This window comes from Panthera pardus, unplaced genomic scaffold (assembly GCF_024362965.1).
Source record: "Panthera pardus isolate Hobbes unplaced genomic scaffold, ASM2436296v1 HiC_scaffold_10, whole genome shotgun sequence".
NCBI classification, from domain to species: domain Eukaryota; kingdom Metazoa; phylum Chordata; class Mammalia; order Carnivora; family Felidae; genus Panthera; species Panthera pardus.
Window position 1 is genome coordinate 34657793 of NW_026526655.1, and position 26690 is coordinate 34684482.

Below are 26690 nucleotides of genomic sequence, written 5' to 3' on the forward strand. Positions count from 1 at the left end.
AGCAATTAAGATTCACTGTGCTGTATTAGAGCTACAAAACAAAGGGAACTGTTTCCTTTAGCTGGGAGAATTAAGAATGGCTTTATATCTAAGGTAAAAATATGAACCAACATTTGAAACTTAAGCAGTAATTACCCAAGTGAAAAAGTATGTTCTAGTAAGAAAGAGTAGCCTCTATAAAAGCAAGGAGTTACAAAAAGTTATGATGTATTCATGGAGTGGTAAGAACATTGATGTAGTGTGGTATATGAGGTAAGCAGTGGAGGGAAGTAAGGTTGGAGAGAGAGGTTTTAAGGGTGGATTTTAAAGGCCTTTTATGTCATGATTGGTTTGGATTTTATCATGCAGTCAATAGGAACAGTGGGTTAATGTAATAGGGGAGTCATCTGTTTAAGCATGATGGCTTATTTTTGGAGGAGGAAAATATAGATGGTAGCAATTAATAAGGAAGATGAAAACAGGGAAATCATTGAAGAGGATATCACAGCAATCTGATTGAAAAATCATGACGGTCAATATTAACACATTCTTGTTATATACACCCACCAAAGAAATGACTTACTGTAGTCTCTGGTAGAAATAATTGTTTGTAATCCTTTTCCTTTGTTTATTTTTTCTAGGTTTGAAGTCCTGAGTTTTCTCATGTTGTGTTATAATTCTGCTATTGTGTATATGCCTGCTTCATCTTACCAGTCTCTTTGTCGGATGGGCTCCAGGTGAGAAGAATAATTATCATTAGCCTTCATATTCATTTATTTGACAAATATTTATTGAGCGCATTTTCTGTAATAGGTGCTGTTCTAATTTTTGGTAATATAGCAGTAAACAAAACTCAAGGAGCTTACATTCCTGTAGGAATTCTTATCATCCCTCACGTATCATGACTTCTTAAAAGTATTTTAGCATTAAAGAAGTAGTTTCTAGCTGAACATCAAGTCAAGCCAAGATGTCTTAAATTTAGTTTGGCTTAGTAATACACCTAATCACTGCCTGGATGCCCAGTTTTATAAATCCCTTTGAGAGCTTTGAATAAATAGTCCTATATGTGGAGAAAGTCTGAAGGAATGTGAAGTTTTTCATTTATATATTTCACAATAACTGTGCTTTGAATAAAATTAGCAATAGCACTAATCATTTATATGTCTCATTTGTATTTGTGTGTTCCAGTCTTCACTAATTCAGAATTTCTAATAATTTGAGTTCAGCTGAGCTGAAATTTAAATGTCCAGTATAGAAAAAAAATTTAATATAAGTTAGTTTGGAGTCAGAGTACCTTTTGAGTCACAGAATTTCAGTTATTAAAAGAACCCTGAGTTCATTCTATCCAACTGATTTTTTAAATTTTTAAAAAATGTTTATTTATTTTTGAGAGAACGTGAATAGGGGAGGGGCAGAGAATAGGGTAGGGCAGAGAATAGGGGAGGGAGACGCAGAATCCAAGGTAGCCTCCAGGCTCTGAGCTGTCAGCACAGAGCCTCATGTGGGGCCTGAACCCACAAACCGTGAGATCATGACCTGAGCTGAAGTCAGACACTCAGCCAACTGAGCCACCCAGGTATGTCTCTGTCCAACTGATTTTTACTTGAGGAAACTGAGTCCCCTGAAAAAGGTTAAATGCTGTACAGTAAAACCTTGGTTTGGGAGCATAATTCATTCCAGAAACATGCTTATAATCCAAAGCACTTGCATATCAAAGCAAATTTCCCCATGAGAAATAATGAAAACTCAGATGGTTCATTCCACAACCCAAAAATATTCAGATAAAAGTGATTACAGTACTGTAATATAATACAAAATAATAAAGAAAATACAAAATATAAAGAAAAGTAAATTAACCTGCACTTACCTTTGAAAACCTTTGTGGCTGGTGTGAGTGAGACGAGAGAGGAGAGGATGACTTTCACTATCACTAATGGAATCGCTGCTGTCTATTGACTCAGTGGAATCTTTTTCTGCATGGGGCCCATTGTATACATGTTGTGTTGTATACATGTTGACTATAGTACAGTATTAATAAACTCTTGTCATATACTGTATTTAATGTAACTGGCAATAGGGCAGCAGAGGAGAGGGTCTATATCTGTAGACGGCCTGACCTAGAAGGAAGCAAAGCATTCGTAAGCTTACTCTTGTGTGGAAAAGCAAAGGACTGTCCACAGGTGTTTTGAAGTGACAAAAAACACACTAGTGCCAGTTGTGGGCACCTTCCAGCGTTCTGAAAAATCACTAATTTCTGCCAAACACTGCAGCCTGAGACCAAGCATCTGAGCATCAAGACAGTCACCTGCCCACGATTCCACAGCAAGAGAGAGAGAAGAACCCTTGGCTCAGTTGTGATCATGTGACATCTGGTATCACATACTACTCGTATTGCAAGACATCACTCATTTATCAAGTTAAGATTTTATTAGAAATGTTTGCTTGTCTTGTGGAACACTTGCAGAACATGTTACTCGCAATCCAAGGTTTTACTCTATTAGTTTTCTATTGCCTCGTAACAAATTGCCATGTACTATGAACGTAACAGCTAAAATAGCACACATTTATTATTTCACAGTTTCTGTAAGTCAGGAGTCTAGGCATGCATTAGCTGGGTCCTCTGCTTAGGGTCTTAGGAAGCTGTGTTTAATATGTCACTGGAAGTTACAGTTTTATCTGAGGCTCAACTGAGGTATTGTACACTTTTATTGGCAGAATTCTGTTCTTATAGTTGTAGGACTGAGGGCTTCAGCTTCTTGTTGGCTGACTGCTAAAGGCCAGCCTAGTTCTTTGCCACGTAGTCTTCTCTACATAGGCAGCCTACAAAACGGTAGCTTGCTTCTTCAAAGCGGAGAGAGACTCCAGCGAGACCTGCACTGCAGCCTTGTTATATAAAATAATCACATACATGTAGTCACAGAAATCCCATCACCTTTGCCATATCCTATTGGTTGGAAGCAAATCACAGATCCCACCCACACTCAATAGTAGGTGATATATAGGGTGTGAATACCAGGAAGGGAGGGATCATACAGGGATTCATGGCCCTACAAGAGACTGTCCACTCCCAAATGTTTTGCTCAAGTTCATACTGTTGTGTTAGTGGGAAGAGAGTGTGGTCCTATTTACAACAAAATTGTTTTGCTAATTGGGGAAAAGTCAATCTAATTAGCTACAAGTTTGATTTTATAGATTCTCTTAAAATAGCTGTATTATTTTCACTTGCCTGTAATATGATTAATGACTAACAAAATTCTTGTCTCTAACCTAGATACTGTTATCAAGAGAGTATACTGTTTAAGTACTTATTGCCTATCTACAGATAAATTTATTTATAGGGGTGCCTATGTGGCTCAGTTGGTTAAGCATCTGACTTTGGCTCTGGTCATGATTTTGTGGTTTGTGGGCTGGAGCCTCACGTCGGGCTCTGTGCTGACAGCTCAGAGCCTGGAGCCTGCTTTGGATCCTGTGTCTCCCTCTCTGTCTTCCTCTCCCCCACTCATGCTCTGTCTCTCTGTCTCTCTCTCTCAAAAATAAATAAACATTAAAAAAACATTTTTTAAAATATTTATAAGCGACTGTCATTGATTCATGAAAACAATTCTGCCAAATCTGTAATTTTTGTGGCACTTTATTAACAGAGTTTCTTAAGAGCAAAAATGATGGCAGAATTTAGTGGTCCTCACACTTTTGTTCATATATCCCCTAAAAAATTTTGACACCCTGTGTAGCTGTCACACGTCTTAAGTTAACATTAAAATTTTTCATTTTATCTTAAATAGTTGCAAATGGTATGATTTCTGGCATGTACATATTCACAAAATAAACCAAATAATTGTTAGGTCAGTATTTTAAATGTTTATAATGTAAATACCCACCATAATCCATTTGAGGAATAGATGAACAAGCTTTTAATAATCTAATATTATTTCTTTTCCTCCTTGAAATTGATCTTCCCTACTACTTTGCCCACATAATTTTATACTAATATAATGCCATACTATGTTTACAAGTCTTTTTGTTTTTAATTTAACCATTGTAGGTTTTGTTTTGTACTTTTTTTTTTTCAAGCAGGCTCCACACCCAGCATGGGGTTTGAACTCAGAACACTTAAGATCAAGAGTCACATGCTCCACCAGCTGAGCCAGCCAGGCATCCCTATGCTTACAAGTCTTTAATTGATCTCTTAATTGTATATCTCTGCTACAAAAATATATGTGTAAATTGAGATTTAAAAAAAATTTCCCGAGACTGTAATGCACTAAATACTGAAAAATTTCTTCTGGACTCACCATTACAATTATTCTAACAAACTAATTGATTAAAATAATACAAGTACTTTACAACTTTGATAATTATTCAGCATAACTTTTCTGGAAGCATTTCTTAATGAGATGAAGACAGAAGCTTATTTATGGCACTTTAATTAAAAAATGGCCTCATAGAGCACCTGGCTGACTTAGTGGGTACAGTGTGTGACTCTTGATCTCAGGGTTGTGAGTTCTAGCCCCATGTTGGGTGTAGAGACTACGTAAAAATAAAAGAAAATAAAAAGCCCTCACAAACATCAGTATTTTGAAATGTCCCTTAATTTGTTTTGAAATTTCTGTATCTCCCACTAATTCATCCTGATACAATTTGGGACATGTAAGAATTATACATTTGTTTTGTAAAGAAGGAGAAGGACGACAGAGATAGTTAGCTATTTGAGAAAACTTGTTGCTTTTATTGAGAAGGTTCTCTAGAATGTATGCTTCATGAGGGTAAAGATTTTATTTTTATCTTTTTGTCTATTCATAACTGTATGCCTAGGCCCAGGACAGTGACTGGCACATAGCAGGTACTCAGTAAATATAAGAGGGATGAATAATTGAATAAGTGAATTTATGGAAGGAAAAATGTTTAATGAATCAGGAAATCAATCATACATGGCAAATTCCATCTTTTCCTAGGGTTTGTGTGAGTGGGTTTCCACGGCAACATGAAAAACACTGGAAAGAACTCTGTGGTCGAATAGTATTGGATCCCGAATTCATGGTGCAACTCCTCACAGGGGTTTATTATGCCATGTAAGTAGATAGACTATAAAACTCAGTGAATTGTTCCTAATGTTTGGAAGCTTAATATTTCTCTTTTGTCCTTATCAGTTGCACAACACTGACTCTTATTCCATGAAGGACCCATTATCTTCTCTTTCTAATATGAATTCCTTATAGTACTTTTTAAAAATGAATTGTACACTTGTTATTTAAATAACAATGATTAATAATAATGATCAAAGACAATTTTTAATTGAGATGCAATTTAAATATAAGATTTTATTAATTTTAGATGCACAACCCAATGATTCAATATATTTTATATTGTGAAATGATTACCTCAGTAAGTTTAGTTAACATCCGTCACTACACCTAGTTACAGATTTGCCCTCAAGATCTGTCCATGTTGTTGCAAATAGCAGGATTTTTTTGCTTTTTTATGGTTGAATAATATTTGTTGCCCCCACCCCATGTGTGAGTGTGTGTACACCATATTTTCTATTTTCTTTACCCACTCATCTGTCAGTGAACACTAGATTGTTTCCATGTCTTGCTTTTGTAAATAATGCTGCAGTGAATGGGAGTGGAGATGTCTTTTCGAGTTCAGTGATTTTGTTTCCTTTAGATATGTACCAGAAGTGGAATTGCTAGATCATATGGTAGTTTTATTTTTAATTTTTTGATGAACCTCCATACTGATTGCCATACTGTTGCTGCACCAGTTTACATTTTCATCAATAATGCACAGGATTTGCTCTCTCCACATCCTTGGCAACACTTACTTCAATATTGTCTTTTTGGTAATAGCCATTCTTGCAGGTACAAGGTGATATCTAATGGTTTTGGTTTGCATTTCCCTGATGATTGGTGATGTTAAGTACTTTTCATGTACCTGTTGGCCATCTGTATGTGTTCTTTGGAAAAATATCTATTCAGGTCCTCTGCCCATTTAAAAAAAAAATTTTTTTTTTAAGGTTTATTCATTTTTCATAGAGGGAGGGACAAAGCATGAATGGGGGGTGGGTGGAGAGAGAGGGAGACAAAGAATCCAAAGCAGGCAGGTTCCAGGCACTTAGCTGTCAGCACAGAGCCCGACATGGGGCTCGAACTCACAGACTGCAAGATCATGACCGGAGCTGAAGTCAGATGCTTAACTGACTGCTTCCTCTGCCCATTTTTTAACCAGATTATTTGTTTTTTTTAATGGTGAATTGTTAAGTTCTTTATATATTTTGGATATTAACCCATTATTGGATATATCATTGCAAATACCTTTTCCCATTTAGTAGATTGCCTTTTCATTTTCTTGGTGGTTTCCTTTGCAAAAGCTTTTTATTTTGGTGTAGTTTCAATAGTTTATTTTTGCTTTTGTCTCCCTTGCCTATGAGGACATATATAAATAAAAAAAAAAAATGTTGCCAAGGCAGATGTCAAAGAAATTGCTGCCTATGTTTTCTTCTAGGAGTTTTTATGGTTTCAGGTCTCACATTTAGGTTTTAATCCATTTTGATTTGATTTTTGTGTTGATGTAAGATGGGGGTCCAGTTTCATTGTTTTGCATGTCATTGCCCAGTTTCGCCAACACCATTTATTGAAGAGACTTTCCTTTCCCTGTTGTATAATCTTGGCTCTTTGTTATAAATTAATTGACAACACATGCCCGAGTTTATTTCGTGGCTCTCTTCTGTTTCCATTGATCTATGTATGTTATATATGCCAGTACCCACACTGTTTTAATTACTGTAGTTTTGCAGTCTAGTTAGAAATCAGGAAGTGTGTAGCAAAGGAAACAACCAACAAAACTAAAAGGCAACCAACGGAATGGGAAAAGATATTTGCAAATGACATATCGGACAAAGGGCTAGTATCCAAAATCTATAAAGAGCTCACCAAACTCCACACCCGAAAAACAAATAACCCAGTGAAGAAATGGGCAGAAAACATGAATAGACATTTCTCTAAAGAAGACATCCGGATGGCCAACAGGCACATGAAAAGATACTCAACGTCGCTCCTCATCAGGGAAATACAAATCAAAACCACACTCAGATATCACCTCACGCCAGTCAGAGTGGCCAAAATGAACAAATCAGGAGACTATAGATGCTGGAGAGGATGTGTAGAAACGGGAACCCTCTTGCACTGTTGGTGGGAATGCAAACTGGTGCAGCCACTCTGGAAAACAGTGTGGAGGTTCCTCAGAAAATTAAAAATAGACCTACCCTATGACCCAGCAATAGCACTGCTAGGAATTTACCCAAGGGATACAGGAGTACTGATGCATAGGGGCACTTGTACCCCAATGTTTATAGCAGCACTCTCAACAATAGCCAAATTATGGAAAGAGCCTAAATGTCCATCAACTGATGAATGGGTAAAGAAATTGTGGTTTATATACACAATGGAATACTACGTGGCAATGAGAAAGAATGAAATATGGCCTTTTGTAGCAACGTGGATGGAACTGGAGAGTGTGATGCTAAGTGAAATAAGGCATACAGAGAAAGACAGATACCATATGGTTTCACTCTTATGTGGATCCTGAGAAACTTAACAGAAACCCATGGGGGAGGGGAAGGAAAAAAAAAAAAAAAAAGAGGTTAGAGTGGGAGAGAGCCAAAGCATAAGAGACTGTTAAAAACTGAGGGTTGATGGGGGGTGGGAGGGAGGGGAGGGTGGGGGATGGGTATTGAGGGCACCTTTTGGGATGAGCACTGGGTATTGTATGAAAACCAATTTGACAATAAATTTCATATATTGGGAAAAAAATAAATAAAAATAAAAAAGATAAACAGAAAAAAAAAAAAAAGAAATCAGGAAGTGTGATGCCTCCAGCTGTGGTCTTTTTTTTTTTCAAGATTGTTTTGGCTATTCGGGGTCTTTTGTGTTTCCATACAAATTTTAGGATTATTTCTATTTCTGTGAAAAATATCATTGAAGTTTTGATGGGGATTACCCTGAATCTGTAGATTGCTTTGGATTGTATGGACATTTTAACAATATTCTTCTAATCCATGAGCATACAATATCTTTCCATTTGTGTGTTTCTATTTCATCTGTGTCTTATATAAAAATTTAAGTGTACAGTATATAGGTCTTTAATTTTCTTGTTAAATTTATTCCTAGGTACTATTTTAATGCAATTATAAATGGAATTTTTTCTCAATTTCACGTTCTGATAGTCCATTATTAGTGAATATAAGTGCAACAGATTTTAAATACTGATTTTTGTATCCTACAACTTTATTGAATTTACTTATTCTAATAATGTTTTTAGTGACATTGTTAGAGTTTTCTATAAATACCATGTTATCTGCAAATAGAGACAGTTTTACTCTTTTCTGATTTTGGATCCTTTAATTTCTTTTTCTTGCCCAATTGCTATGGCTAGAATTTCTAGTACTATGTTGAATAAAAGTGGCAAGAGTAGGATCCTTGTCTTGTTCCTGATCTTAGAGAAAAAGCTTTGAGTTTTTCACCATTGAGTATGATGTTAGCTGTAGGCTTGTCATATATGCCTTTTGTTATTGTCAAGGTGTGTCCCCTGTACACTCACGTTGTTGAGTTTTTATCATGAATGGATGTTGAATTTTGTCAAATGGGTTTTTTTTGCACCTATTGAAATGATCATATGATTTTTATCCTTCATTTTGTTAATATGGTATATCATATTGATTGAATTGCAGATTTTGAGCCATATTTGCACCAAGGGATGAATCCCACTTGATCATGATATATGATCCTTTTAATATATTGTTGAATTTGGTTTGCTAATATTTTGTTGAGAATTTTTTTGTTCATCTATGTTCATCAGGGATATTGGCCTGTAATTTTCTTTTCTGGTAGTGTTCTTGTCTGGTTTTGGTATCAGAGTAATGCTGGCCTTCTAAAATGAATATGGAAGTATTCTCTCCTGTTGTTCAGAAGAGTTTGAGAAGAATTGGTATTAATGTTTCTTTAAATGTTTGGTAGAATTCACCTGTGAAGCCACCTGGTCCTGGACTTCTGTTTGTTAGCAGGGTTTTGATTAGTGCTTCGATTTCCTTACCAGTAATTGGTCTGTTCAAATTTTCTGTTTCTTCATGATTCAGTCCTTGTAGTCTGTGTGTTTTTAGGAATTTATCCTTCTTCTAGGTTGTCCAGTTTGTTGGTGTATAATTGTTCATAGTAGTCCTTTTATTACTTTTTAAATAGCCAAAATATAACTAGTCATTAAATTAGAGTCTGGAAGTAGGTCAGGCTTTCTTTCTGGAAAACTATGTCTATCTACATAGTTCATAACCTAAGTTTTCATAAATGCATTTCAGTAGATTACCCTAAATATCAACACATGATAAAAGCCAATTATGTGAAAAGACATCTGTAAACTATTTTAAACATTAGTAGATAAACATTGGATTTCAAAAATCTTCATTTTGTACTTGTAACCAAAAGTAAGACAGTTTGGAAATGAGATGATACAAATGTTAATGTGAAAACTTGTTTTAGAACCACAATAGTAGGACTTGGAACAATAAAAATGTTGTTGAAGATTAGAGATATTTGCTAAAGATAGTAAACAATCTGCTTCTCCACAGGTATAATGGGCAGTGGGACCTTGGCCAAGAAGTCCTTGATGACATCATTTATAGAGCTCAGCTAGAACTTTTTTCTCAACCACTATTGGTAAGTTATTATATTTACTTTTTATTAAACATACCTATGCCTGAAAGGGGCACTAGTGAATAAAGATATTCACTATATAAGATATGAGGCAATCTAAATCATAGAGGGGAAAAGGTTTATTCTGTAACATTTGGTTAACTTTTGGAGAGAAAACAAAATTTATTTGGATCCTCTTCTACCACATATCAAAATAAAGTTCAGATAAATTAAGAATCAAATGTTTTGAAATCCTTTAAGAAAAGAAAGAGGAAAAGGTTAGAAATACTAAAATTTCTAGAATTGGAAGGATTTTCTAAGCTTAAGAGATGGGACAAGTCACTCAAAATAGGTTGGGTTTTGTTTTAGTTTTTGACCACATAAGCATCTAAATTCTAAACCACCAGTTTTTTAAAAACAAAGTTAATATGTATTGTACAAACTGAGAAAAAGATTCTCAACAAGCATGACAAGAAAGCCAATTAGTATTTTGTTCTCTATAAAAAGATTTCATACTCTCCCACAAAATAAATATATTTCCAAAAGGTAAATGGTCGATCAAAAAGCAAATGCGAACATGTAGTAGTGGAGTAAGGAAGGCATTCTTTCCTTTACCAGTAGCAGTATAACGCAATTCCGAACCTCCCTTTATAGAAGTAGTTCAGTCATGTGTGTTTTCTTTAACCCACTACCTCATATCTAGCAAAACATCCCAGAACTACTTTGAATTTTTTTAATGTATTATAAAATGTATAATATCCAAACATTAGTGTTATTTTTAATCTCAGAGGAATCAAAACAATAAATGTTTTGGGACACCTGGGTGGCTCAGTCGGTTAATAAACGTCTGATTCTTGATTTCGGCTCAGGTCATGATCTCATGGTTGTGAGATCGAGCCCTGCTTTGGACTCTGTGCTGAAAATGCGGAGGCTGCTTGGGGTTCTCTGTCTCTCTGCCACTCCCTGCTTGTACATGTACATGTGTGTGCATGCTTGCTCTCTCTTTCAAATTAAATAAACTTAAAAAATTCTTAATTAAAAAAGATGTTTCACAGCAGAGTATGATTAAGTTTTTATATATGCAAGGGGCACCTGGGTGGCTCAGTCGGTTGAGCATCCGACTTTGGCTCAGGTCTTGATCTCACATTTCATAGGTTCGAGCCCAGCATCGGGCTTTGCACTGATAGCACAGAGCCTGCTTGGGATTTTCTGTCTCCCTCTCTCTCTGCCCCTCCCCTGCTCGTGCTGTTTCCCCTCTCTCAAAAATAAACACTGAAAAAAAAATTTTATATTCAAAGATTTATGCTAAAGAAAATGCTAGCTTGTGTAAGTGGTCAGTCAAGCAGTGTACAACTATTTTTTAAATCTAGACAGGACAGAGGCAACATACAGATCTAATGGTCATCAGGTGATTCAACTGTGGATGGTTTTTCTTTGCAAATTTCTGTGTTTTCTGGGCTTTTTGTAGTATTATGATGGTATTTTAAGAATATTACTTGTGGAGGCGCCTTGGTGGCTCAGTCAGTTAAGCGTCCGACTTTGGCTCAGGTCATCGTCTTGTGGTTCATGAGTTTGAGCCCTGCGTCTGTGCTGACAGCTCAGGGCCTGAAGCCTGCTTGGGATTCTGTATCTTCCTCTCTCTCTGCTTCTCCCATGCTCATGCTCTCTCTCTGTCTCTCAAAAATAAAATAAATGTTAAAAAAATTTTTTTAAAAAGTATTATTTGTGGTTTTTTACTTGTAACACTTTAAGAGCACAATTAAAAATTTTTTTTTATGTTTTATTTATTTTTGAGAGCAAGAGAGACAGAGCACGAGCGGGGTAGGGTCAGAGAGAGAGGGAGACACAGAATCTGAAACTGGCTCCAGGCTCTGAGCTGTCAGCACAGAGCCTGACGCGGGGATTGACTCACAGATCATGACCTAAACCAAAGTCGGACGCTTAACCGACTGAGCCACCCAGGTGCCCCAAGAGCACAATTTCTAAAGCTGTTTTCTTTGTACCATTTTTTAATATCTTAATACAAATATAAATTTATTGAGGTAGCATTTATAATAATTATTTACTATTTGAATTTCTTTTTTTTCTCTCAGGTCAACATGCCTAATTTTATCCTAAGGGTCACATTAAAATAAATGGATAAGAAGATAAAATAATTACTTCATAATAATAATACCCTGCATTTGTGATACTCTTTAAATTCATACTTTTCTCCTTGTAGCAGTCTTATAAATTAAGTAGAGGTGGCATTTCCAAGGCAATATAAGTAAAGAGATTAGTAATCTCTAATCTTAGAGCAATCCTTTGTTGTGGGGGACCTTTGAGGGACCCAACAAACAGCACTCCTTTTCTCTATTAAAATTTAGAGCCAGATGATAGGTAAAATAGTTGGCAGAGAAACAAGCCTCATCTTTATTCCTGATAAAAGCTAAATTTAAAGACTTAACTCCCCACCCCTCAGTCTGGATGTTGGAATAGCCTCCTGGAGAAGTTTGAATTGGCAGAACTGGCACACTTGTCCAGGAGACTGCATTTTACTTGTCCTTTCCAAGTATAGAGGAAGGGAGAAAAACAATTTTCTAGCTCAAGATCTTTGCTAAATTAGTACTTCCCAGTTAAGAAACATGCACCAGTTGGGGCAGCCTGGGGGCTCATTTGGTTAATCACCTGACTCTTGATTTTGGCTCAGGGCATGATGTTACAGTGGTTCGTGGGTTCAAGCCACGTGTGTCAGGCTCCGCGCTGTCATTCTCTGTCTCCTCTCTCTCTGCCCCTCCTCTTGCTTGCACTTGCTTTCGCTCCTTTGTCCCTCTCCCTCTCTGTCTCTCTCTGTCTCTCTGTCTCTCTCTCTCTCTCTCTCTCTCTCTCTCTCTCACACACACACACACACACACACACACACACACACACACACACAGTGGTGAAACAAAATGCCAGCCATGTTTAGGCAAAATTTCTCCTTATGGAAACAGAGTGGAGAAAAGGCTAATTTTTTTTATCAGAGATTAAATTTTTCATGTTATTTATCATCTGAATAATCAAAAACCTACTCTAAATTTTCTTTTTCAGGGTTCAAATGTTAAACAATTTTCTTTCTTTGGAATGCCTTTTCTCTTTGCAAGTGAACAACTTTAAGGAGTCTGTGGAGTGTATGACTCACATTTTTAAAAATAAATTCTCATTTTAAAAGCTTCCCTAAAACAATACAGAACAATGGAGGTACAAACTCTTTTGACATATTGTACTTTTATATTTTATAGTACCAGTTTAAAATACATACTCAAAAAATTATAGAGGGGTGCCTGTGTGGCTCAGTTGGTTAAGTTTCCAACTCTAGATCTCAGCTAATGTCTTAATCTCAGGGTTATTGAGTTCAAGCCCTGCATTGAGCTCCACGCTGGGCATGGAGCCTACTTAAAAACATTTTTTAAATAAAATAAATTTTATTAATTTTTGAAAGACAGAGAGAGACAGAGCACAAGCAGGGGTGGGGCGGAGAGAGAAGAGGACACAGAATCTGAAGCAGGCTCCAGGCTCTGAGCTGTCAGCACAGAGTCCGATGTGGGGCTCGAACTCACGAACTGCGAGATCATGACCTGAGTCAAAGTTGGACACTCAACCGACTGAGCCACCCAGGCACCCCTAAATAAAATAAATTTTAAAAAATTATGGAAACATAATAAAATTATGGAAACATGAAGTAAAAAATAATCATAAATTATATATTGAGTGTAAATATACATAGGCTTTATATTATCATTTTAGGTTGCCAATGCCATGAAAAACTCATTACCATTTGATGCTCCTGATTCTTCACAAGAAGGCCAGAAAGTACTTAAAGTGGAAGTCACTCCAACAGTGCCGAGGATTTCTCGGACTGCGATTACAACAGCTTCAATCCGTCGTCATAGATGGAGAAGAGAAGGTGAGTACAAAATTCCTGTAGCCCATTCATGGATTCTAGCAAATTTATCACTGTTTTTATAGACTAGGTTAACACATGATATTATAGTACTGTATATAATTAAAGTAAAATTGTTTTATTTTTTAGTATAGCGCTGGAAACGCAGTTTAAGTGCCTGAATTTATTTTGATATAGATATATATTTTTTATAATGTAGAAAGATGTTATTAGACTGCTCTATGAACATTAAAACAGAAAATAAGATCAAGTTAATTTTTGTCTTATTTTTGAACTAGTAATAACAATTGGAAAGAAGTTTCTTTAAACCTGTTATAATGGGAAAAAAGGTGCATGTATGAGCATTGTGGGAGAAAATTGTGTAACTGACCAAACCAATGGTGAAATACAAGCTATCTGTAGAGAGTTGGTTATTGTATTTTAGATTTTTATCTTTGCTTTTCCTTGTTTTGTAAGTGCTGAATCCAGCAGTATTTCATAGGCATATGGTACTTAAATGGTCCAGCTGTCTTGCCTAAGAGATATTAATTGCCATTTTAATGATCCCTATTTTCCTGTCCTATTCATTTGCAAACCTCATATTGTTCATCTGCCTCCTTATGTGTGTGCATGCCGTGCACACACATGTAACTATATAAATAGCGTTTGTGTTTTTATCATATCCATATATACATTCTCTTATCTGCCTGGGGCAAAATGCTCAGAAAAGAATAGAACAGCACAAAAGCACTAAAATTTTATATGTTGAATCCCAGATGGCTTTGACTTCTCAAACGAGGCTGACTCGAGTATTCCTGGCTCCCCGGTCCAACACGGCTCCACTGACCTAGGGATCAAACGTGTGCAAGAGGGGGAGGTGCTGGTGCGCAGGACCCCTGAGCACGGCTCACCGGAGCCCAACTCAGCAGCAGCCACAACAGAGGGTAGGACAGAGATGAGGAGGCAGAAGTCAGTGAGGCAGTTGCTGGAGAAGGATCCTGGCTCTCTATCCCCAAGCAGAACATCTTTCCATTCTAGTGTGTGTTTCCACTATCCCAGGGTGTATTAGCTCCTCCTTGCAAAGCACACCTCCCCATATGCCTAGCACCAGGTTAGGTACAATCTTTAGTTACCATTTGTGCTGGCCTGGAATCTGCATTCTGTGTAATCAAAGAACAGCTTGGCATGGCTACTAACAAGGCAGAGGCCTATCTCCAAAATGCTTGGGATTTTTTTATTACTGAGCATGTTTATTCTAACATTGGGAAAGGAAAAATGCACCCAATGGACATGACAATATGAATTGATTTCTTATATATAATAATTTATTCCTTAATATATGAAGAGAGTTTTAAAACATTCATACATTATCTTTGGGAAATTGGACTAAAGTGGAGCTGGCCTATTTATCTCTAAGTCCAGGTTGGTCAGTTAACAAGAATTTCTTATCTCTTTGATAGAGTAAACCAGTATTGATCACTTTTTACAGTCTGTGGGTCAAGTCACCTGGGTCTAACTAGTAAACTACTGGCCTCTTTCCTCTATAAATGTGCTATCCTGGTGGACACTGCATTTTATCATTTATTGTAAATATTGACGGTTGTCTTACATAGCTTCCAAACAGAATTGAAATGTGTTATTTAGAGTTCAGGTGTCCTGGTAGATCTTGTTTCCACAATGTCGGTATCTCAAAATGAGAATTTATTTTTACCCCCAAATCACCACCACCACCACCACCACCACCACCACCACCACCACCACCATCACCACCACCCACCACCACCCACCACCACCACCACCACCACCACCACCACCACCACCACCACCATCTGTAAAAGAACACTTTTCTCCAATAGGAAACTATTTATTTGCCGTCATGTGATGCTCATAGGAGTTGGCTTTGTGAAAGAGGGAACTGTAGCCTAAGTTTTTCATTATTTAATGTGTTGCTACTCTGGAACCTTAACACTAATTAATAAAATATAGCAAATAGTTTTAAAATAAGTTATATATTTTTACTTAAGACCAAACATATATGGAGCAGTTACCTTCCACCTTAGGGAAGTCTCTTGCTCTTTGGTGCATTAGCGTTTGAGCATGCTCAGTAAGAATTTAAATCTGTCCTCTGTTCCCTTGCCCATTTGCCCACATTGACCTGACTTCATTTAACAGTGTTGCATGTGCATGAGATAAGGACCCCAAAAAGTTGGTGCTGTTTCACAGAGATCCTGTGAAAGATGCAGCCTTCCCTTTTCAGTTTCTCTGTATCTCTTTGTTATCCCTGAGATAGTCAAAAAGGCATAAAAATAAGTATATGAATTGATGTTGAACCCATAGTAGGCCTAAATTGAACAACAGCCTGTTTCTCAACATTCCTGATGACTAAATGAGCCACTTGATATATATACTACCATTCTTAGAATGTTGATTATTTGTGCTAAATGTAGTACTATGTTAATTAATGCTTGATGAAATTCTAGAGAGTGTGGGATTAGGTTGGAACATTTCTTCCAGTTCATGAAAAGTCATATACTTTGAAAAAGGAACCGAAATAGTAGTTCTTTTAAAATGGCCTCTTTAAATATTTACTATCACTGGTAAAATTTCAGTTTGTGAGAGTGGGGTATTGCCACAAGGAAAGAGGAATAAGTTCCTTCAATGTGTTTGAAATTTCTCAAAAATTATTTTGCCTTTTAATCTAGATTAATTATATCTTTACATCAATTTCGGAAGGAGCTAAATTTATAAGAAAAGGCAGACATGAATGGAAAATTTCATTAAAGATCCTTTTTGGTTATCTTCCCTGCAGATCATGAGTAGAGTTATATCATCATCCAGGGAAAAAAATAGAAAGGAAAAAAAGTTGTGAGACATAACTGCCTTTTTATTCCTTGAGGTTTTTTAAATAGAAGGAAGGAAATTACTAAAACCTATGTAAAGTGTTGGTAATTCTGAAGTCTGCTGGAGCTTTTGTATTAACATCAATATTTGGCCTTTTAAAAGAATTTTCTAGTGTGATGGTTTTAAATCATTTTACAATTAAAATTATATTTGTTATGTATTGAAATTGAAGGGAGACTATAAACCCATCGCCTTCCCTTACCCTGATTGTCAAGTAACATTTTATTTGTGACTTTTAAAGTTGGATTTAGGGGCGCCTGGGTGGCTTAGTCGGTTCAGCATCCAACTTTGGCTTAGGTCATGATCTCACAGTTTGTGAGTTCCATTCCCACATTGAGCTCTCTGCTGTCAGCGCACAGCCCACTTTGGATCCTCTGTCCCCCTCTCTCTGCCCCTGCCCTGCTTGTGCTCTATCTCTCTCAAAAACAAGTAAACATTAATAAAAAATTAAAGTTGGATTTAAAATTCTTACTAAACTGAGGACAATGCCTATAATTAAAGTATATTAGTATTCAATTGTATTGGAACAGCATTTCTTGGTATATGCAATATCTGTAGATTCTCTTGCATGCTGGCTTTTATGTTATCATCATCTCTTTTATGGCCATATTGCTTGGGCATCAGATCTGCATGAGGCAAAATTTAGATGCTACCACTAAGTCTCTCAGTCTCCTTTCCTCAGTATAAATAGATATATATCTGATGATACATTTTTGTTCACTACAGTTTTATGTTACTGATATCAGTTGTGAACCAGTAAATACCTTTTCTTGGGTATTTTGGATTTCTTTATACTAACTGTAAGTAAATTGTTAAGATGATACCATGTGAATATAATATAAAGTTTCATTTTGAGGTACGTTATATACTCTTTTGAAGAAGGGGTTGAGAGAAGTGGTGTCAGCTGCATTTTCATATGGCTTTGCATGATGGTTAATTATTAAACTGCTGGATATAATAACAACATGCCTTCTGCTTTAAGGATAGTCTATTTTGTTCTTCTTTTGAAGGAAGGAAATAACTAATCCATATAAGAAAATATATTTAAGAAACTATTTTTTATTTTTCCAGGTACTATGTTAAATAAAGATTGTGTTTAAATATTTTATGTGTATTTTACTTAGATAACCTATATCTCAAAGTAATATTTGTTTAGAATTTTTTCCTAATACCTTAACTGTAATATTTATATCTATATGTGGATTCAGATTAAACCTTTCTTGCAGTCTGGCAAACATATGTAATGATGTAGCAAACTGCTATCCGTTAAGAGATTGTTGATCATACTTTCAGTAAGAGAATTGGGCTTTCTGGAAAACCCAAATTAAATACATTAGATACGCTTCTTCCCTTCTAACAAAATCCCAAGGTAAGGATTCTTTTGTTAACTGCAGTTTCTGCACGAAACATAATGGGACACACATTATCTTATGATTATAACAATAATACATCTCAAGACTAAAAATCTAAATTATTACAGATGTACATACTATAGAAAGTAAAAATCCTTATAGCTATCTCTGCTAGTTACTGATAATCAAATATTTCCTTCACATTAATTTGTCAAGAAAATATGGAAACCAGTGAGTAGATATGCCCATAAGACAAAATATAATTACGATGTTACTGGAAACAATATACAGTTTTTTAGAGTTAGAAAATCTACTAGTTCCATGTTAAAAGCTTTAAAGCCATGTAGAAGCACTTAGCTGTTGAGTAAATGTAAAATCTTACTGCCCTTTTTAAAAAGGGTTTGCCTGTAGGAATAATGAGTTTGACATTATTCTGGGTGACTGAAATTAGAAGGGTGACTCTTGAATGGTCTGTTTTATGGTGGGTTAAGGAAGATATGAGGAAAACCTTTTGATTTTTTAAAACCAGATAGATATCATCACCTCAAATTGACAAGGGTGTATTATAAAGATTAGTAACAAAATGTATTTCACCTGAAGTTGTTTTATATGCCTAAATACTGAGATACTAAGTTTGTTTGTGGATAGTCTTACAAAAGCTGGACTAATTCAAACTGAATAAACACAATGGATAGCATATTAGAATTCTGTGCAGATTAAGATTTCTTCCCCTAAATTATTTAGGGTAAGTGTTGATTTGATAACAGGGTCATTGCCAACCTATAGCAAACATTACCCAAGAGATAAGGTCAGTTGAGTTTTTATTCACAATTCCTTCTTTTTTAACTTAGCTATTGCTGAGTCTGTCTGATTTGTTTTTTAGGTGCTGAGGGTGTAAATGGAGGAGAAGAGTCGGTAAACCTAAATGATGCAGATGAAGGCTTTTCATCAGGGGCCTCCCTCAGCAGTCAGCCATTTGGGACCAAACCATCCTCCTCTTCTCAGAGGGGAAGCTTAAGGAAAGTAGCAGCTGGGCGTTCAGCTAAGGATAAAGAAACAGCTTCTGTCATCAAATCCAGTGAGAGCCCTCGAGATTCAGTCATTCGCAGGCAGTATGTACAGCAACCAACTGATCTTAGTGTAGATTCAATCGAGCTGACACCGATGAAGAAACACCTGAGCCTGCCTGCTGGCCAGGTGGTGCCAAAAGCCAATAGTTTAAGTCTAATCCGGACAGCCAGTGCTTCCTCAAGTAAATCATTTGACTATGTAAATGGCAGTCAAGCAAGTACCAGCATTGGGGTTGGCACTGAGGGAGTTACTAATCTAGCAGCTAACAATGTTAATCGATACTCAACTATCAGTCTACAGGAAGACCGGCTAGGTCAAGCTGGAGAAGGTAAAGAGCTCCTTAGCCCAGGAGCTCCCTTAACCAAGCAGTCTCGATCCCCAAGTTTCAATATGCAGCTAATATCCCAGGTGTAGTTCTGACATCCTCTCTCATCTTTTTGCTTACCTTTTAAACTGAACATTTCATTGTACATGAAGACACTTCATCCCACATTGTGAAAAAATTGGTCATCGTAATCAGATTTGATTTAGTTTAGGTATCTTCATACTGTATTTTGTATGGAAACAGCAATAAGGTTTTCTTTTTTCCTCCTTCCTATATCTTCTCTTCACCTTATTCCTTGTAAATGTGTTTGTGAAGCAGTATAAAATGTATGCATCTTCCATACCTTCCTTTCTCTGTGGGTGATGTGCAATCCATCGTAGGCTGATCGGTCCCATTTCAGCACTGTGAGACTGAGGATACGTTAGAGGAAATGGTGTATATGATCCCTATGAATTGATTCTTTGGCTTTTGTTTAAAAAAACAAAACGGGTTTGTTCTCATAATTTATAGAACTGTGGAGATTACTGGATCATATTTTTTTCTCTTTTAACCAGGAGTGCCTCAGAGATTCTGCTATGACTTTGGACTTCTCTGAGTCTGTGCAATCATTTTCTTGAGAAGCATGGGGAAAGGTGGTAGACTGCTGCACTTTTTCATTAAAATGTGGGTGGCTCTTTTTCCCCCCATCTCCTTTATCTCCAGGACACAATGTTCAGTTACTGAGGCATTTAAATCAAGTTAGGGCCCCCTCCTTTGGAGGGCAGGGCTCAAAATTGTTTGTTTAATTGATAATGCACTTTCTCAATGGCTCTATAGTCATTATTAACATGTCTTCCCTCCTCCCCACAAGGACATAGGTCATTTCTGTCCTTAAAGTTTGAACAACTAAGAAATCAGAGAATCCAAGGGGCATGTTCTATTTCCCAGGAATGATTGACACTTTGGTGCTGGGGTTTGTTGGGGGAGGGGGAGGGGGTGGTTTTTGTTTAGCTCGTGTGGGACTGTGTGTGCGAGGGGAAGTTTTGATAGGTTTTTTTCTTTTCCTTTGTGAGCTGATGATGACTGAAGTAGAACAAGTACGTCTTCAGGTAAAGAGAGGGATTTCTCAACTTGCTTTCTGTGATGTCAGACTATTGGAGAAGCCCTTTCAGCTGCTTTCTAGATGTACCTAAATTCAGTCAGATATTTTGGATTAAGAAACCTGAAGTCCTGATAGATCATATACTTTAAGGAAATACATCAGGGACAGATAATTGGCTGAAAACACTGATGCTTCAACGTGACACATTTTTATAGAACATTTCTACCAGGGGGTACTGACTTGATTTCTCCGACAAGGACCACACTGCCTTTGTGTTTAGTGTAATGCAATTTGTGTACCTTCTGATCATATATCTGCAAAAGTTTCTCATTTTTATAAAACTTGGAAATCATGCCAGTAAGCTAGATGTTGAATGTATGTAAGTATCATTTTGGTAATTGTGCTAAGAGGCTACAAAAAACATTATTAGTGAAAAAAATTTTTTTTTCTGATTTGGTTGGGTAAGATTTCAGTATAAGTTCTTTTCGGTCTCAGGCTCTAATGCTTGATTGAAAAAGAAGAGAATATATTGGCTTTTTAAAAATCAGTGTATTGTGACTTGAACTGATATACATTATCCTTCCACAAAATACATCAGAGCTATTAGTGCTTTATACATTTAGACATTTTTATTTTATTGTGAAAGAAAAATATACTGAATTTATAGAAAGCAAGTATTTAATTAACAAAGTTTAAATTTTTATCTCTACCAATTAAAATTACAGTAGATTTTGATAAAATAATCGGGAAAATGCCTCTTGTTTTTTTCCACATCTGAAAATCTCCCCTCTCCTCTTCTTATTTTAAGAGGGTTTGTTTTGTTTTATAGGGGACTTTGTTAGAATCTTTATAAGAACGATGAGATGCTTGTTTGAATTTGGTGGTCTGTAACATTTTTCAGCTCATATGAAAATGGAAACCTAGAACCTGAACTGAACTAACACAACCAATACTACTACTACAACATTGCCAAAGTCTGGGATAAAGTTAAAAGTTTATAAATAGAAATGTATTGATGTGTGTGTGAGTGAGTGAGTGTGTGTGTGTGTGTGTGTGTGTGTGTGTGTATCACAAAGACATATTTTAGATGTCCCTCTTTTTTAATTTAAGGGATGTCAGATAAGTGAGTTTGAAAGCAGCCAAAAAAAATGAGGTGTAAAGATCTGTAACATACTGAGGAAAGCAAAGTTTCAGGTATGAAAGGAAAAGAGCATTGTTCTTACCAAGGGGTAAGATCTTGGCCATCAGCGGTTGATTTAGGAGGCTGATGGGTTGTTTTGATTTCAACAAGTTGTACAGATGTTGGCATCTAAATCTAGCATGGTTTGGTTAAAGCGCATGTGCGCGCGCGCGCACACACACACACACACACACACACACACACACCACACAAAACAATACCAAATTACAGCAAAAGCTGTAATACATATAAATCTCGCTTTTATTTTGTTAAAAATCTTATACTTGAAAAGTTGGTTTTGAAAAACTTTCAACTTCTAAGAATTCATTTATCTGTATGTATATACATGCGTATTTTGTATGTATATATACCCATTAATGTTTCATGACCCTGTAACATTTTTTCCATTCTTTTAAGTTATGTGATTTGGCTTTAATGAAGAAACATTTCATTTAGTTCAAACTGTGCATTCAGGGTCTTAGAACAGATTTCCTGTGCAAGATATAATTAAAATGGAATGAGTTTTAATAAACCATAAGTCAAATTTTCTAAGAGATTTTTTATATTCATTTGCATTATTTATTGGCATTTAATTCAAAATAGTTTTCAGATATACAACAGCTGTTACAAATATATACCAGCAATATGCATACTTTATTATTTAACAGCCTGTTGTTTTATACTTCTTACCTTTCATAAGAAAAAGTCCTTCTCTCTATGGAAAAGCTCATTACAGAGAAAATACTTGTTTTCTATAATAAAACAATCTGATTGATGCCATCTGTGTCAGGTTAGAGAAGCTGGAAGGGGGAAAATGGTTATAGTTTGAAGTACTGACCCCTACCACCACTCTTATGCTCCCAGTTACTCTTCTGTGCCTGTTTATTATAGTCAGAATTTTTGTGCTAGACGAGACCCTAGAAATATCTAGCTAGTAGCCCAGCTCCCCAAATATCATCCTCAGGAAACTGAGACTCAAAACGGTTGTGACATGATTAAGTTCACATAACTAAGAAGCAGAGCCAGAATATAACTCCTGTCTCCCATCAAATGCATATTAACACCCACTGCCTCCCTGTACTCCTACTATGGTAAACGTGGTATGTAACTGTCTCCATTTTTGCAGTTTCTTTATATTTCTGGTCTAGTAGTTAGTGAATGTAGCACATTAAGAAAAGTATGAAATCCAGAAAATATGCAGAGTAATAAACCTAGATGGGAAGTGTTGGAAATGTAGGTATCTATACCACAGATGTAAGGATAGATACATTTTTTTAATTCTAATTTATGCCTTACTATTTTCTGCCCCATGCCAGTTGTATGCTGCCATTTTATAGTTGATTATATTTCTGGGGATTTATTTAAATGCAAAAATAAACCCAAAGAAATGGCTTTGATCAGTGTTTCTAGCTATTTTAAAATAACTTTTGAATCAGCCAGCCAGCTTTCACAGTCACCGACGTGGCAAATTAATTGTATTGCACAATGGAGTATTGCAAAGAAAAGATTAAATAAATTTCATTCCATTAATTTCTAATGTTGAGAAAATAGAACCTTACATGTGCTTTAGAATAGATACAAGCAATATTTCCTTATGTAATTGAAAAAGGTTTATAGTGTGAAGTTTATGATTCCATAATGGAATGGTGACCATAATGTCATTTAAAATGTATATACCATATAAAATGTCTTAAATGCAGTAGTCTCAGCTATATAAGCTCAATATTTCCAATGTATATTCTCAAATTCCACTTAGTAGCTTTAAATTAAACTATTTATTAGACACTGGAATACTGAGAATAACTTTTCAGATTTTTTTGTTTGCACTATTTTTGTGAATATTTTAATGAAGTGGGGTGTTTCTGCTACCTCACTTTGTGAGGTTTGTATGGGTCCATTTTTGAATACTTTAGTTAATAACAATCAGTTGTCTCATTTAATTCTCTGCATGTTCATTTATAAATTTAAAAAACTAGTATCTGTCTTTAGGGGGTAGTATGCTATTTATATAAACACTGGCAAGGAAGAGCTCTCCATTTCTAATCTTGGATTACAAACTAAGTTTTTGGTTTTTTTTAAATCAGTATTTCAGTTATGTATTTGTTTTTCAGGTTAAAAATGTTTAATAGGTCATGCCAGTGGTCAAAAAATCTGTAAGAATTTTAGAGCAACTTTTCTATACTATGGCTATGTTAAACAGTCTGAATATAAGACTTTTTACCTTTCAAGTTGAATGATTATTGTCATGTTTCAAACCACTAAGTCGGTTGAGACACTTATTTGTAATACTTTAATTTTTTTAAAGTGCTTTCTAGAAACAAGTTATTTGAAAACCAACTAGAAATGATTGAAAACTTAAATTCTCAAAAATTAGAATATTTGCCAGATTATAAGATAGAATGCAGTGTGAAATTGTAAACAGTGCTAATAAAATCATGAGTCACCAGATTGGTACAATTTTCCATTTCCAGGGTGGTCATGTTGATAATATAAGGCATAAATTTTAGTATTACCTGCATTGTGTACCTAATGGGTATATCATATTGGCACTGAATATACATAGGAAATAATATTCATAAAGTCAACCAATGTGCACTTAAATTATATTAGGTTTTTGGCATTGCCAGAAATTTGTATGGTGATCCTGCCATTAGAATTAGAGGAGTCCTCATCACCCAGCCTTTCCCTATTCCATAGACACATTCCTTCTAAACCTGACCACACAATCATAAACTTTTGGTAACTTCAATTGCTTCAGTATTTTTGTACTCTTAACTATTAGTCACATGAGTAATATACACGAGAGCAAACAGTTCAGAATAGAAGTTAGCCGAAAGCTGGAATTGATGTGAAATAACTGGCAGCACAGTACAGAAATGTAGGTTCTATGTTTTACTTTGGAATTTGAGAAAATGTTTACAAATTAAGGCACATTCAGATGACTGATTTTATGATACTAGGCTCAATATAGATTTTACAAAAATCAGAATTAAGTATAGCTTACAGTATATATGAGTCTTTGTGTATCTGGAGGTAGGCTCAATAAGGAAATTCTTTTATTTTCAAAGAGAAAGGAACTTAATTGGACCATCCATCCCCAACTGCAGAATTGGTATCAAACTGGTTTGCTGTATTTATGTGTCAACAGCTCAGTGTTAATTGTATCAGAGGAAATTCTTCATTGATTACAAAATTTACCAAAGAAAATGTATCAACCAAATATAATTTTTTTAAAGTACCTAACTGTTAAGGAATGAGGCCCCTTTAACATAAAGGATTACTCTCTAGCCCTGGGGGAAATAAATACTAAATGATTCTTTGATCTGCAACATAGGTATACAGTACCTACAAGATTCCATTTCAGGCTTTCTTATGTCAACGTTTTACACTTCCAGCAAAAGTACCAGTTAAGAAGTCCAAATATTATTCATTATGGCACATTTTCATGTCTCTTTAAATTAAGGATTCTGCTCATCAGTATTGAAATTCCTAAAATTGGTATATTGTATGATATGATGGCTTTTTAAAAATAAAATTGAGGGGGGAGTTATGGAAATGCATCTTTTAAAATGGGTAATGGCAGTTATTTCCAGTAAGTATGATACTGGCCAAAATGGTATGTTTTTACATAATTTATGTACATGATCACTCTGGGTGTTTTTTTTTTTTCTTTGCAGAAAACATCATTAATAAAAGCTAAAATACTCATTTTTTAAATGCATGGACCAATAAGAACTAATGGATTTAAACTATTAAGTAATGATTTTCGGGGGGGCGGGACACAAAATGTAATTATATATTAACTAATGTTGCAAACAGATCCTATATATGTGTTTTTTTTTCATATCAGGTGGTAGTTTAAAAGTAACGTATTGGTAGGCTATCTTGGAAACAGAAGATTGGCTTTCCAATAATTCCTAATGTAGGTTTTGGATTTTTTTTTTAAGCTTTATCATCCACAATGAATTGAGAGATAAGTTCAATGCTCCATGTATTGTTTTAAAATATTTGTGGGGTGCCTGGTTGGCTCAGTCGAGCATGTGACTCTTGATCTCAAGGTTGTAAGTTCAAGCCCCACGTTGGGTATACAGGTTATTAAAGTCTATGAAAAAAATGGATAAATAAATATTTGTAATAAGCTTAACTGCTTTCCAGTGAATCTTTTTGATTCTCATTCTAAAAATTATGCTGACTTTACATTCATTTTAACTGGTTAAGATAAACTGTTTTTATGGTGCAAAAATTATTTTCGCACTATTTTGTCTCCTGAGCTCTCCTGAGCTACAATTTCTCAAGAGTTTTATTCTAGTAATATATAGTCTGGTCTCTGTCACAATGGACAAGTAAACAGGAGATATCCCACATGTTTGCTTCATAAAATGATATGGAATGTATAGATCAGCTCTTCTTGTTTTTTTTTAAACCAGCATCAACCTACAGCTTGGTATAAATTTCCCAAGTATTCAGAGACTCGTGCCGGTGAAAATTTAAATAGGATAGGCATGAAGAAAATATGATTTCTATTGACTGATGTCCTTTCAACCTAGGACTAGTGAAAACTTTCATTTTTTAGAGCTGAAGAAAAAAAACGCACATTTAAAATCATTTATTGGTGCATGTAAGCCATTATCTTAACTGTCTTACTGAATTGGTTAATGCTGTTGATTGTTGAAATGTGAAACATAGTCACTGTTGACCTTGTAAATATCTGCCAGAGATGAAAAAATATTTTAAGTTATTGTAAATAAAGATGTATAAAATTCATTATCAGTCTGCAATGCAGAAACATATCTAAGATGTTAAATATTGTGTTTCTTGAGAGATGTGTAATTTTCCCCTAGATGTATCTAGTTACATTAAGACTGTAAATTTTCTTTTGTACAGTATAAAAATACAGCTTTATTTGGCTTTTGACTGGATTCCCCTGAGTTAATTTTATATCTTACCTAAATTTTATACCCTAAAATGGTCCTTCATTGTATTTTTTTCAAAGCATGCCATTTTATTCATGTATGTCTGAACTTTTTATTTATATGACACACTATTAAGGCAGTTTATAAAACTAAAGCAATAAATAAAGTTACATACAGCACCATAAAATAAATAACATGAAGGCAGGAATGAACTTAATACATAAAATACATGCCGTATATTTATGTTATTGTTGAGATACAAATTTATCTATCTGAACTTTAAAACAGCCAATGTAAAGAGAGATTA

The 26690-nt window shown here is 35.4% G+C and overlaps 1 protein-coding gene across 7 annotated transcripts in view; it reads left to right on the forward strand.

The window, feature by feature from the left end:
* The window catches only part of HYCC2 (hyccin PI4KA lipid kinase complex subunit 2), a 91533-nt gene extending 65149 nt beyond the window's left edge, over positions 1–26384 (forward strand). For 6 of the 7 annotated variants that reach the window (XM_019428409.2, XM_019428407.2, XM_019428412.2 and 3 more), the window contains 6 exons: positions 621–716; positions 4932–5048; positions 9596–9683; positions 13425–13584; positions 14337–14504; positions 18697–26384. In XM_019428409.2, the coding sequence (XP_019283954.1) occupies positions 621–716; positions 4932–5048; positions 9596–9683; positions 13425–13584; positions 14337–14504; positions 18697–19298 (1231 nt within the window). In that variant the 3' untranslated portion in view covers positions 19299–26384. The remainder of the gene's footprint in view (positions 1–620; positions 717–4931; positions 5049–9595; positions 9684–13424; positions 13585–14336; positions 14505–18696) is intronic. The other variant, XM_019428415.2, reaches the window with a different exon arrangement.
* The last annotated feature ends 306 nt before the right edge of the window (positions 26385–26690 follow it).